The 14,190-nt window shown below is 45.7% G+C and overlaps 1 protein-coding gene across 3 annotated transcripts in view; it reads left to right on the forward strand.

Annotated features, from left to right (window-relative positions):
• Positions 1-12,944: 12,944 nt before the first annotated feature.
• Positions 12,945-14,190, forward strand: part of CD99 (CD99 molecule (Xg blood group)) — a 60,788-nt gene continuing 59,542 nt past the window's right edge. For 2 of the 3 annotated variants that reach the window (XR_006388145.1, XM_044284035.1), the window contains exon 1: positions 12,945-13,116. Coding sequence is in view for 2 of the 3 variants with exons in the window: in XM_044284035.1 (XP_044139970.1) it covers positions 13,065-13,116 (52 nt within the window). In the remaining variant the exon portion in view is untranslated. The remainder of the gene's footprint in view (positions 13,117-14,190) is intronic. The other variant, XM_044284036.1, reaches the window with a different exon arrangement.

Here is a 14,190-nt window from a genome sequence, read left to right on the forward strand (position 1 = left end):
ATAAAGTTGTTTGGATTTCTTTGAAAAAAAATTGAAAAAAAAAAAAAAAAAAAAAATTTGTTATGTGTTTCCAGGAACGGAATCCGCAAAAAACGGATGACATACGGAATGACATCCGAATGTCATCCGTTTTTTGCGGATCCATTGACTTTGTATTGTACCAGGATCCGATTTTTCATGACAAGAATAGGACATGTTTTATATTTAAACGGACATGCGGAACGGAACAACGGAAACGGACAGCACACATTGTGCTGTCCGATTTTTTCCAGGACCCATTGAAAATGAATGGGTCCAGATCTGGTCCTGATCTGTTCCTGAAAAAACGGAACAGATCAGGAAAGAAAAAACGGACGTGTGAATGGACCCTAAAGGAGCCTTAAAAGGGTTGTCTCACTTCATCAAATGGCATTTAAAATGCAGAGAAAGTTAATAAAAGGCACTAAGGCTACTTTCACACTTGCGTTCAGAGCGGATCCGTCTGGTATCTGCACAGACGGATCCGCTCCTATAATGCAGACGATGGGATCCGTTCAGACGGAACCGTTTGCATTATATTTCACAAAAAAGTCTAAGTCTAATTTGTAGTCAGATGGATCCGTCCAGACTTTATATTGAAAGTCAATGGGGGATGGATCCGTTTGAAATTGCACCATATTGTGTCAACGTCAAACGGATCCGTCCCCATTGACTTACATTGTAAGGCTACTTTCACACTAGCGTTCGGGCGGATCCGTTCTGAACGGATCCGCCCATAATAATGCAGACGGAGGCTCCGTTCAGAACGGATCCGTCTGCATTATTTTAGCTAAAAAAAGCTAAGTGTGAAAATAGCCTGGGACGGATCCGTCCAGACTTTCAATGTAAAGTCAATGGGGGACGGATCCGCTTGAAGATTGAGCCACATTGTGGCATCTTCAAACGGATCCGTCCCCATTGACTTACATTGAAAGTCTGGACGGATCCGCACGGATCCGCACGCCTCCGAACGGCCAGGCGGACACCCGAACGCTGCAAGCAGCGTTCAGCTGTCCGCCTGTCCGTGCGGAGGCGAGCGGAGCGGAGGCTGAACGCCACCAGACTGATGCAGTCTGAGCGGATCCGCCTCCATTCAGACTGCATCAGGGCTGGACGGCTGCGTTCGGGTCCGCTCGTGAGCTCCTTCAAACGGAGCTCACGAACGGAAACCCGAACGCTAGTGTGAAAGCAGCCTAAGTCTGGACGGATCCGTTTGGCTCCGCACGGCCAGGCGGACACAAAAATGCTGCAAGCAGCGTTCAGATGTCCGCCTGCTGAGCGGAACGGAGGCCAAACGGAGCCACACTGATGCATTCTGAGCGGATCCGCATCCACTCAGAATGCATTGGGGCTGGACGGATGCGTTCGGGGCCGCTTGTGAGAGCCTTCAAACGGAACTCACAAGCAGAGCCCCGAACGCAAGTGTGAAAGTAGCCTTACTAATATACTATTATTATCCATATTGCTTCCTTTGCTGGCTGGATTCATTTACCATCACATTATACACGGCTCATTTCCATGGTTACGACCACTCTGCAATCCATCATCAGTGGCCGTGCTTGCACACTATAGGAAAAAGCACTGGCCTACGCCCACTCCCATGGACCGACTACCAGAGAGGCCAAGGCTTTTTCCTAAAGTGGGCAAGCACGGCCACCACTGATGGATTTCAGGGTGGTTGTAACCATGGAAACAAGCAGTGTATTAGGCTACATGCACACGACCGTATGCCATTTGTTTGTTTGTTTTTTTTGCGGATCCATTGTAACAATGCCTAAAGCTACATGCACACAACCGTATGCGTTTTGCGATCCACAAAAAAAAATGGATGACATCCGTAGGCCATCCGTTTTTTGGGGGCGGATCCATTGTAACAATGCCTAAAACGGACAAGAATAGGATATGTTCTATTTTTTTTGCCGAGCTACGGAATGGACATACTGATGCGGACAACACGCAAAAAAAAAAAAACTGAATGGACACGGAAACAACGTTTGTGTGCATGTACGCTTATGTGATGGAAAAATGAATCCAGCCAGCAAAGGAGGCAATATGGACAATCACAATACATTAGTAAGTGGCTTGTATTAACTTTCTCTACATGATAATTTACACTTACTGAAGTCAGACAGCCCCTTTAAGACTTGTCCACAGCAGGACCTTTGTGGGCGACTTGCTTGGGTACTTCTGGCCCAATGATGTCATAGGCAACCATTAAACTAAAAGAAGTCCAGAACATGTATATAAATAATAATAATAACTTTATTTAAAGTTTGGCACTTAAATGGCCGCGATGCTTATTACGATTTCAAATTAATTTTGAAGTATTCACCAAAACAAATGAACTTTAAACATTACCATAATAATTAATCTGAAAATAACCATCAGTCCACTCAAAGAGTGACTTAACCCCCGTCAATAAGCAAAGCGACAATAACAAAGGGGAGGGAGGGAGGGATCTGAAAGTTAAACTTACGAGAATGCGCCAGTGACGATGTTTTCTTCTTATATAGGTTCCAGATGACCGTTGAAAGATCTCCAATCAGCAGTCAGGAAGACCCCGAGATCAAGCAGGTGCCTGGGATCAATCCAAAGGTTTATTAACAGGTAAGAATAATTATAGTGAGTACCATAACTTGAAGGTTGTCATGACATCATGGCTCCCCTCAAGTTATGCACATGTGGTTCGCTCCATGATGTCATAGGCAACCATTAAACTAAAAGAAGTCCAGAACACGTATATAAATAATAATAATAACTTTATTTAAAGTTTGGCACTTAAATGGCCGCGATGCTTATTACGATTTCAAATTAATTTTGAAGTATTCACCAAAACAAATGAACTTTAAACATTACCATAATAATTAATCTGAAAATAACCATCAGTCCACTCAAAGAGTGACTTAACCCCCAAAGCGCCAAATCGCGAGCGAAGTGGCCAACAAAGCATCGCAACTAGGGATGAGCAAACTCGAACTGTATAGTTCGGGTTCGTACCGAATTTTGGGGTGTCCGTGACACGGACCCGAACCCGGACATTTTCGTAAAAGTCCGGGTTCGGGTTCGGTGTTCGTCGCTTTCTTCGCGCTTTTGTGACGCTTTCTTGGCGCTTTTTGAAAGGCTGCAAAGCAGCCAATCAACAAGCGTCATACTACTTGCCCCAAGAGGCCATCACAGCCATGCCTACTATTGGCATGGCTGTGATTGGCCAGAGCACCATGTGACCCAGCCTCTATTTAAGCTGGAGTCACATAGCGCCGCCCGTCACTCTGCTCTGATTAGCGTAGGGAGAGGTTGCGGCTGCGACAGTAGGGCGAGATTAGGCAGATTAACTCCTCCAAAGGACTTGATTAACTGATCGATCTGCAGCTGTGGATCATTGAGCTGCTGATCCTCAATTGCTCACTGTTTTTAGGCTGCACAGACCGTTTGTCAGTCACATTTTTCTGGGGTGATAGGCGGCCATTTTGTGTCTTGTGGTGCGCCAGCACAAGCTGCGACCAAGTGCATTTAACCCTCAATGGTGTGGTTGTTTTTTGGCTAAAGCCTACATCAGGGTGAAGCTGTCACACCAAGTGCATTTAACCAGCAATAGTCTGTTCATTTTTTGGCCATATACAAAATCAGGGGCAAGCTGCGCCTGTCACCAAGTGCATTTAACCCTCAATGGTGTGGTTGTTTTTTGGCTAAAGCCTACATCAGGGTGAAGCTGTCACACCAAGTGCATTTAACCAGCAATAGTCTGTTTATTTTTTGGCCATATCCCAGTCTAATTCTGTCACTAAATCCATACCGGTCACCCAGCGCCTAAATACTAGGCCTCAAATTTATATCCCGCTAAATCTGTCCTTAGTGCTGTAGCTGGGCGAGTTATTTAGTGTCCGTTCAAGCACATTTCTTGTTCTGGGTTGAAATACAATTCCCAATTTAGCAATTTCATAATTTAGTGGTTTCTGCTATATCAGAGCTATTTGAAATCTATCCCTAAAAGGGTATATAATATTCAAGGTGCACATTGGGTCATTCAGAATAACTTCACACACACCCGCTACTGTGTATTTCCAAGTCTAATTCTGGCACTAAACCCATACCTGTCACCCAGCGCCTAAATACTAGGCCTCAAATTTATATCCCGCTAAATCTGTCCCTAGTGCTGTAGCTGGGCGAGTTATTTAGTGTCCGTTCAAGCACATTTCTTGTTCTGGGTTGAAATACAATTCCCAATTTAGCAATTTCATAATTTAGTGGTTTCTGCTATATCAGAGCTATTTGAAATCTATCCCTAAAAGGGTATATAATATTCAAGGTGCACATTGGGTCATTCAGAATAACTTCACACACACCCGCTACTGTGTATTTCCAAGTCTAATTCTGGCACTAAACCCATACCTGTCACCCAGCGCCTAAATACTAGGCCTCAAATTTATATCCCGCTAAATCTGTCCCTAGTGCTGTAGCTGGGCGAGTTATTTAGTGTCCGTTCAAGCACATTTCTTGTTCTGGGTTGAAATACAATTCCCAATTTAGCAATTTCATAATTTAGTGGTTTCTGCTATATCAGAGCTATTTGAAATCTATCCCTAAAAGGGTATATAATATTCAAGGTGCACATTGGGTCATTCAGAATAACTTCACACACACCCGCTACTGTGTATTTCCAAGTCTAATTCTGGCACTAAACCCATACCTGTCACCCAGCGCCTAAATACTAGGCCTCAAATTTATATCCCGCTAAATCTGTCCCTAGTGCTGTAGCTGGGCGAGTTATTTAGTGTCCGTTCAAGCACATTTCTTGTTCTGGGTTGAAATACAATTCCCAATTTAGCAATTTCATAATTTAGTGGTTTCTGCTATATCAGAGCTATTTGAAATCTATCCCTAAAAGGGTATATAATATTCAAGGTGCACATTGGGTCATTCAGAATAACTTTACACACACCCGCTACTGTGTATTTCCAAGTCTAATTCTGGCACTAAACCCATACCTGTCACCCAGCGCCTAAATACTAGGCCTCAAATTTATATCCCGCTAAATCTGTCCCTAGTGCTGTAGCTGGGCGAGTTATTTAGTGTCCGTTCAAGCACATTTCTTGTTCTGGGTTGAAATACAATTCCCAATTTAGCAATTTCATAATTTAGTGGTTTCTGCTATATCAGAGCTATTTGAAATCTATCCCTAAAAGGGTATATAATATTCAAGGTGCACATTGGGTCATTCAGAATAACTTCACACACACCCGCTACTGTGTATTTCCAAGTCTAATTCTGGCACTAAACCCATACCTGTCACCCAGCGCCTAAATACTAGGCCTCAAATTTATATCCCGCTAAATCTGTCCCTAGTGCTGTAGCTGGGCGAGTTATTTAGTGTCCGTTCAAGCACATTTCTTGTTCTGGGTTGAAATACAATTCCCAATTTAGCAATTTCATAATTTAGTGGTTTCTGCTATATCAGAGCTATTTGAAATCTATCCCTAAAAGGGTATATAATATTCAAGGTGCACATTGGGTCATTCAGAATAACTTCACACACACACGCTTCTGTGCATTTCCAAGTCTAATTCTGTCACTAAATCCATACCGGTCACCCAGCGCCTAAATACTAGGCCTCAAATTTATATCCCGCTGAATTTGAATACAATACATTGGGCCAAATAATATATTTGTTGTTGTGGTGAACCATAACAATGAGAAAAACATCTAGTAAGGGACGCGGACGTGGACATGGTCGTGGACATGGTCGGACATGGTGGGTGACGTGAAGCCTCATTCTCTGCTATGACATGCAGACTAATTCTCTGCTGACATGAAGACAGATTCTCTGTTACGGGACCTCCCTCCTCTGCCTGGGTGCTGGGCCTAAATATATGCCAATGGACTGTTGCAGTGGTGGCTGACGTGAAGCCTCATTCTCTGCTATGACATGCAGACTGATTCTCTGCTGACATGAAGCCAGATCGTCTGTTACGGGACCTCTCTGCTCTGCCTGTGTGCTAGGCCTAAATATATGCCAATGGACTGTTGCAGTGGTGGGTGACGTGAAGCCTCATTCTCTGCTATGACATGCAGACTGATTCTCTGCTGTCATGAAGCCAGATTGTCTGTTACGGGACCTCTCTGCTCTGCCTGTGTGCTAGGCCTAAATATATGCCAATGGACTGTTGCAGTGGTGGGTGACGTGAAGCCTCATTCTCTGCTATGACATGCAGACTGATTCTCTGCTGACATGAAGCCAGATTGTCTGTTACGGGACCTCTCTCCTCTGCCTGGGTGCTGGGCCTAAATTTATGACAATGGACTGTTGCAGTGGTGGCTGACGTGAAGCCTGATTCTCTGCTATGACATGCAGACTGATTCTCTGCTGACATGAAGCCAGATCCTCTGTTACGGGACCTCTCTCCTCTGCCTGTGTGTGTGCTGGGCCTAAATATATGCCAATGGACTGTTGCAGTGGTGGCTGACGTGAAGCCTCATTCTCTGCTATGACATGCAGACTGATTCTCTGCTGACATGAAGCCAGATTGTCTGTTACGGGACCTCTCTCCTCTGCCTGTGTGCTAGGCCTAAATATATGCCAATGGACTGTTGCAGTGGTGGCTGACGTGAAGCCTCATTCTCTGCTATGACATGCAGACTAATTCTCTGCTGACATGAAGCCAGATTGTCTGTTACGGGACCTCTCTCCTCTGCCTGTGTGCTAGGCCTAAATATATGCCAATGGACTGTTGCAGTGGTGGCTGACGTGAAGCCTCATTCTCTGCTATGACATGCAGACTAATTCTCTGCTGACATGAAGCCAGATTGTCTGTTACGGGACCTCTCTCCTCTGCCTGGGTGCTGGGCCTAAATTTATGACAATGGACTGTTGCAGTGGTGGCTGACGTGAAGCCTGATTCTCTGCTATGACATGCAGACTGATTCTCTGCTGACATGAAGCCAGATTCTCTGTTACGGGACCTCTCTCCTCTGCCTGTGTGTGTGCTGGGCCTAAATATATGCCAATGGACTGTTGCAGTGGTGGCTGACGTGAAGCCTCATTCTCTGCTATGACATGCAGACTATTTCTCTGCTGACATGAAGACAGATTCTCTGTTATGGGACCTCCCTCCTCTGCCTGGGTGCTGGGCCTAAATATATGCCAATGGACTGTTGCAGTGGTGGCTGACGTGAAGCCTCATTCTCTGCTATGACATGCAGACTAATTCTCTGCTGACATGAAGACAGATTCTCTGTTACGGGACCTCTCTCCTCTGCCTGGGTGCCGGGGCCTAAATATCTGAGAATGGACTGTTCCAGTGGTGGGTGACGGGAAGCCAGATTCTCTGCTATGGAACCTCTCTCCAATTGATTTTGGTTAATTTTTATTTATTTAATTTTTATTTTAATTCATTTCCCTATCCACATTTGTTTGCAGGGGATTTACCTACATGTTGCTGCCTTTTGCAGCCCTCTAGCTCTTTCCTGGGCTGTTTTACAGCCTTTTTAGTGCCGAAAAGTTCGGGTCCCCATTGACTTCAATGGGGTTCGGGTTCGGGACGAAGTTCGGATCGGGTTCGGATCCCGAACCCGAACATTTCCGGGATGTTCGGCCGAACTTCTCGAACCCGAACATCCAGGTGTTCGCTCAACTCTAATCGCAACCAATTAAGTAATATGCCTCTCAATAATGTTCTGAAGATCGGAAATAAAAATGTCACAACCTATTTCAGACAATTGGTCAAACTCAGGACAATAAAGCCCTCTCAAGAAACCTTCCAGTTCGTTGTGTCTGTAAGAAAATTGACCGATGTTTTGCATAAATATTTCCATTTTCTTATTAATTCTTCTCCTTATCTTTTCCAAAAAAGACAACTCAGAACGAGACCATGCAAATTTAGGAATGATTTCCGAAAATACCAGAATAGAGTTATGAAGTAAGTGTCTTAATTTGAATATTAATTCCTGAAGTTCATAGACCAATACATGAGTTTTTATTTTTCCAACATCGAAGGGCCCGATGTGTAGAATGACTAAATCAGGAATGTAGGATTTAGATAACCAATAAACGACTTCGTCAAGAATGACAGATATTCTGATATTAGAAATTGCTCTCCACTCAATAGAAATTTCTTCAGAAAAACCTAAGTTTATTGTTGATTTTCTGACAATAGATCTTTTCATTGCTTGTCTAATAAGACCATCACCTAAAATCCATATTTTCCGTTTAGCTCCTGAAATTAATGAATAAGAAGGTTAGGTCTGATATACAATTTAAAACAATTGGATTTCCATCTACCTAATCTTTTTATAACAGAATTATCTAGACCAATTTTTGCTGCAAATGTTGCTGCGCCTATACGAAACGAGTGTGCAGAAATTTTTTGGTTTATGTAACCTAACCTCCGTAAACAATTATGAAGAACAAAATTGAATTGGTATTTTGTTAAATAAGAGCCATCAACATGAGAAAATAAAGCTTAAAAGAAGAGTCCAAACAAGTAGTAGAATTGTCCCTAGCAGTAGTGCCCTGCAAAACGCAGTCACTTTTAAAAGGATCAACAGGTATCTCACCACTAAATAGTTGATCAGGCAGGAGGTTGGTAGTTGCTGCACGTGAAGGCTCCGGAATGGCAGTTGCAGACTCAATCCTACTGCGATGAGAGTTGCTATCTCCTCTGATAACGGAAGAAGGTTGTCGTCTGGATTTCTTATTAGAAGTGGGAGGCGCATGTTGGGGAGGAGAATATGCCCTCTTTAACTTCCTATTCCTCTTACTGACTGGAGACGTAACCACCGATTCACTGCGCGTGCGCGCGCCAGTGACGGAGGTTAAATCGATTGTATGAGGGCTCGAGCCGAGTCCTGTACAGACCGGATCAGGAGATAAAGTAGGTTGATAATTTTCCCCTTGTCCGGATGAAAGCAGGAGACAGCGGCGTAACCATTCTTCACCTCCTTCGTTTTCCGCCTTCAAAATCAGCTGTTTAAGGAGATCCTCCATGACGATTTAAGGAGCAGGTCTTTATCTGAAAGTTAAACTTACGAGAATGCGCCAGTGACGATGTTTTCTTCTTATATAGGTTCCAGATGACCGTTGAAAGATCTCCAATCAGCAGTCAGGAAGACCCCGAGATCAAGCAGGTGCCTGGGATCAATCCAAAGGTTTATTAACAGGTAAGAATAATTATAGTGAGTACCATAACTTGAAGGTTGTCATGACATCATGGCTCCCCTCAAGTTATGCACATGTGGTTCGCTCCATTCTACTTTGCTGTAGTTACCTGAAGTCAGGAATAAATAACATTTTGTGTTCAAACAACTTGTACAACCATTTTCAGCTACAACATGTTCTCATGTTCACTGAACTTATTGAGAAAGGTCTGTGTGGACTGAAAAACCCGGCGACTACATTCTGTGGAGAAAAGGGACTAACAAGCTCTGCCTCTAATGGAACAACACACCAAATAAAGTACAAATGTCTATTATATTGCCAATGCTATGCTAATAGCTTAGAGATGCTTAGCAAATACATTTTGTACAAAATCATTTGAGCCCGTCTGCCGCACGGCAAGGCGATCTCTATAAGACGGGTCCTAACACTAAAGCTCACCTGTTGGGTGCCATACCAGCGACCATGAAATCTAGGAAGTGCAGGTCCCACATGCATGCTGGGCCCCTTTTGGTTTATATCTATGTGGTGCCAAAATGGCCTCCATTGAATCCAGGGACTACAAATACTAGCATGTATGCTGAGCAGACTATATACTCATGCTAATTAAAATCAGCCCATGACGCAAAACAGGCCACAGGAGTGCACGACCATAGGAGTCAGCCATGTCTCCCATATAAACTACAAAGCAAAGAGGGGGTCAGTCAGCACAGCCCAATGCGTAGGTGTATTTGCTAAGCATCTCTAATGTATTAGCATAGCATTGGCAATACAATATACCTTTGTACTCTATTTGGTTTGTAGAGTGCTGTTGCATTATGTGTTGTTCTAGATGTAGTTTCAGCCATAGCAACGTGCACCTACGCATTGGGATGTGCTGACCCCCTTTTTGTTTTGAAGCTCTGCCTCTTAAATAGGCCTTGAGACATGACTCAGATATTAAATAAGCCAGCATCTCATCTGCAGACAGCTGTTTCTGGGTAATTGCCCCTCATCAGTGCAGAGCGGAGAGTCCTGGCTTAACTGGGTCAGAAGTCTGTCAGGACTTGGGGGGACTGTATCTCCCTATGGAGAGTGCTGTAATTGGTATGAGGAGGCTTATAGGCTACACATGCTCCTCTGGGAATTCTGGGAAGAAGTTATGCAAATTGCCTTACATCTGGTGGCATCAGAGGCGGAGCTTGCTAAAAGCTCATTTGCATCCCTTCTTCCCAGAATTCCAGAGGAGCATGTATGGCCTATAAGTCTCCTCATGCTGATTAAGGCGCTCTCCGTAACTACATTCTGCCTGGCCCTTAGGCTTCTTTCACATTAGCAGCAGTCTTCTCCAGGCAGGAGGTTCTGGCGGGTGAACAGTCTGCCGGTTCCGTGCTACCGCTAGTGCACCATGCCGCCATTAGTCCGCTTAGGCCACATTCACTATAATGTCGGCCTGAGCACAGGAAACATGCCGAGAGGCGGCCGGAATAAAACTACGACATGTCTGTTTGCCATGCTGTGGCTATCCCTCCCTCATTATAGTGAATGGGGCTGGAGCGGACTTCCGGCGGCACGCGTGCACTAGCGGCAGCACGGATCCGGCAGGCTGTTCACCCGCCAGAACAGCCTGTGGGGGGAGGCTGCAGCTAATGTGAATGTAGCCTTACTTGGATACATTTTGGGGGACAATAACGAAATTGGTGCGCCAGTTTTGTTAAGTTGAAATGTTGTAAATGCTGGCGCACTCAGCTTTTTGCAAATAAGTTTGCACATTTTGGCATCCGGCACCATCCCATGCCACTTTCAAATGTGGGCTGGTATTAACGAGGACCTTTCACTAGAATAACACATCTAAACTAACTATACAGACATTCTAGTCAAAGGTCCTCTTTAAGGCCATGTTTGCAGATTAGACATTTACAAAGGTTGCAAAAATGTCGCAACTCCAGCCCAGGCAACCTCATGGCGCACTTTTACTGACAGTGGCTAAACCGCAGAACACTTGCACCAATTTCATCATTACTGTGCGCCATTTCATAAATTAGGGGCGGCCAAAGACAGACTGAGATTGTGTAAGCAGTGCCCCTCCCAGTCTGTGCCAGTTTTCAGCGCCGTACATGCGAGGCTCCACCCTGAAGCCCCGCCCACTTTTGGATAACGCATCGGAGCACGGCTTCATTTCACCAGACTTCTCAATGGGGGGAAGTTATTAAAGTTTCACATTTTTAAGCCTTGTTTTGTGCAAACATTTGGGACTATTCCCCCTTTTGTGCCAGGCTCGCAGGGGGCAGAGCCTATGTGGCAGATTTAAAGGGGTCATCCAGTACTTTCCTTAGGATAGGCCATCACTATTCGACAGGCAGAGGTCTGACAGCCTACTGATAAGCTGTTCTGCAGCAGCTCCGGTGTGATGGATCTACAAGGCTCCGCCCACTTTTTAATACGCTCCTCTGCACAATGGACGGAGCTATGTACTACCGGTGCTGACTACTGCAGAAGAGCCGATCAGAAGGGGTGAGGGGTGTTGGACCCTCGGCTGCAGATAGGTCACTAAAATCCTGGACCACCCCCATTAAGATAGCTTACGCCATAAGGCCCTATGCACACGACCATATCTGCAAATAACGGATCATGGGTCCACGGTTCACATTTTGCGGACATATTCTATCTTTTTACGGAATGGACATACAGATGCGGGAAGCACACAAACGATCCGTCTGCGTACGTCTGTTCTGCAAAAAGATGGAACTTGTCCTATACTTGGCCCAAAAACACGGACTGCAGAACGAAAGTCAACGGGTCCGCAAAAAATGCAGATGCAACACAGACCACATTGGCATTTTGTGGATCCGTGATTTGTGGACATCAGTATGGATATGGTTGTGGGCATGGGGCCTAAAAGTGGCATATAGAGTTCAGCTTCTGGCACAAACTGACCTTCTGCCATACGCCAAAAAGAATGATTTTGGCGCGCATTACTCCCCCAAGTTCTATACTAAGATCAGTGTGTGAGAAGACAGTCAGTAACATTGTGCATTGGATTTATGACAGAAAACTAGGATTCTAGGCTTTTAGTGAAAATAGAAATATATTTGCTAGTCACAAGGTTGCTGTAAGAGTGCCAGTTGCAGTGCCCCCTAAACATGGCACACATAACAGTGCCAGCCACATATGAGAGCTAGTGACAGCTCCCGCTCTGGTGCCCACCCCCCCCAGCCTCACTGTGTAACATAGAGACACCCTATGACAGTAATGGCGAACCTTTTAGAGGCCGAGTGCCCAAATTACAACTTAAAACCCACTTATTTATGGCAAAATGCCAACACGGCAATTTACCCTGAATACTGCAGTCCAGTATAGTCTATCTCCCATGTACTTTATCTGCGCTGATGAATGGCAGGAAAAGTCTAAGACATATTGGTATGCCACAGACTTTTTCCAGGGTGCGGGTGCCCACAGAGAGCGCCGCCTCTGGCACGCCACCACTGCCCTATGACAAAGAGAATACAGACAGGAGGCGTGAAAGGGCTTCATACATTTCTAGGAGGAATAGCAGAGGAACTGCCCAGCACAGAGTTCTGCTATGTCCTGGAGGAGCAGAGGCCTCCTGAAAGGCACAGCCTGGAGCAGCTGCTGTGAAACTACAACACCCAGCATGCACACTCCCTCAGCTGTCCTTGTAACTCCCATGGCAGAGAAGATTCTGGGACTCGTGTTGGATAGGGCCGCGCCTCAGCCCTCCCGGGGGCGGGCACAGCAGGGCCGGAGCCGCTCTATTGGCTGAGGGCGCTGACGGGCGGGTCACTAACTAGTCCCAGCTTTGGAACAGGGTGGAAACTTTAGTGCGGCTTCTGAGTGCTATCCTGCCGGACACCTGGAGCACGTGATCTCGCCAGAGGGGCTACTTACCTGCTTTACCATGAGGCTGCCCGTGTGCTGCTGCCTGCTGCTCCTTGTAGCCGGGATCAGAGGTAAGGCTGGTAACATATGCCCACCTCCTGCCCGGACAGCTGGCAGCCTATATATAACCGGGGCTGTGCCCCTCACCCCCTGCTCTTTGTCTGGATTTGGGTTGGGCTCGTGTAGGTGCGCGGTTCCCGGAGATGTGCCCCCCAGCATGTAGTGCCCCCCAAGTGCGGGAGGTCCGTGTATTATATGGTGTGTGAGGCGGGGGACGACATACCGGGGACGCCCTTTCCTGCAGATCGGGTTCTCCATGGACCCACACCTCAGGCCCCTCACAATGGAGGGCGCCAGCTGCCGGGACATGGGTGGGCACCTCTCTTATGTTGGCATATTTAATCACAAGGGGCATGGAGTTATGAAGCGGAGACCCCCCTCAGTTATGAAGCAGTACCCACCTACCTTTTATGGATCAGAGCTTACCCCTATTTATGAGGCAGTACCCACCTACCCTTTATGGATCAGAGCCTACCCCTATTTATGAGGCAGTACCCACCTACCCTTTATGGATCAGAGCCTACCCCTATTTATGAGGCAGTACCCACCTACCCTTTATGGATCAGAGCCTACCCCTATTTATGAGGCAGTACCCACCTACCCTTTATGGATCAGAGCCTACCCCTATTTATGGAGCAGTGCCCACCTACCCTTTATGGATCAGAGCCTACCCCTATTTATGGAGCAGTGCCCACCTACCCTTTATGGATCAGAGCCTACCCCTATTTATGGAGCAGTGCCCACCTACCCTTTATGGATCAGAGCCTACCCCTATTTATGGAGCAGTGCCCACCTACCCTTTATGGATCAGAGCCTACCCCTATTTATGGAGCAGTGCCCACCTACCCTTTATGGATCAGAGCTTACCCCTATTTATGAAGCAGAGCCTCCCCTTCAGCGTTGCCAAACAGAATTTTTCTTTTTTTCTGGGCAACTTATTCCAAAATTGCCAACAATTTATTTTTATTTTTTTACGGACAGAATTTAAAACCATAAAGGATGTCTATAGCTCAATATACTGATAAAAACTTACCAGAATTTTTTGTAAAGTGTAAAATAATTACCACCAAAATAATCTAATCGGG

The sequence above is a fragment of the Bufo gargarizans genome, chromosome 3 (genome assembly GCF_014858855.1).
Source record: "Bufo gargarizans isolate SCDJY-AF-19 chromosome 3, ASM1485885v1, whole genome shotgun sequence".
Lineage (NCBI taxonomy): Eukaryota > Metazoa > Chordata > Amphibia > Anura > Bufonidae > Bufo > Bufo gargarizans.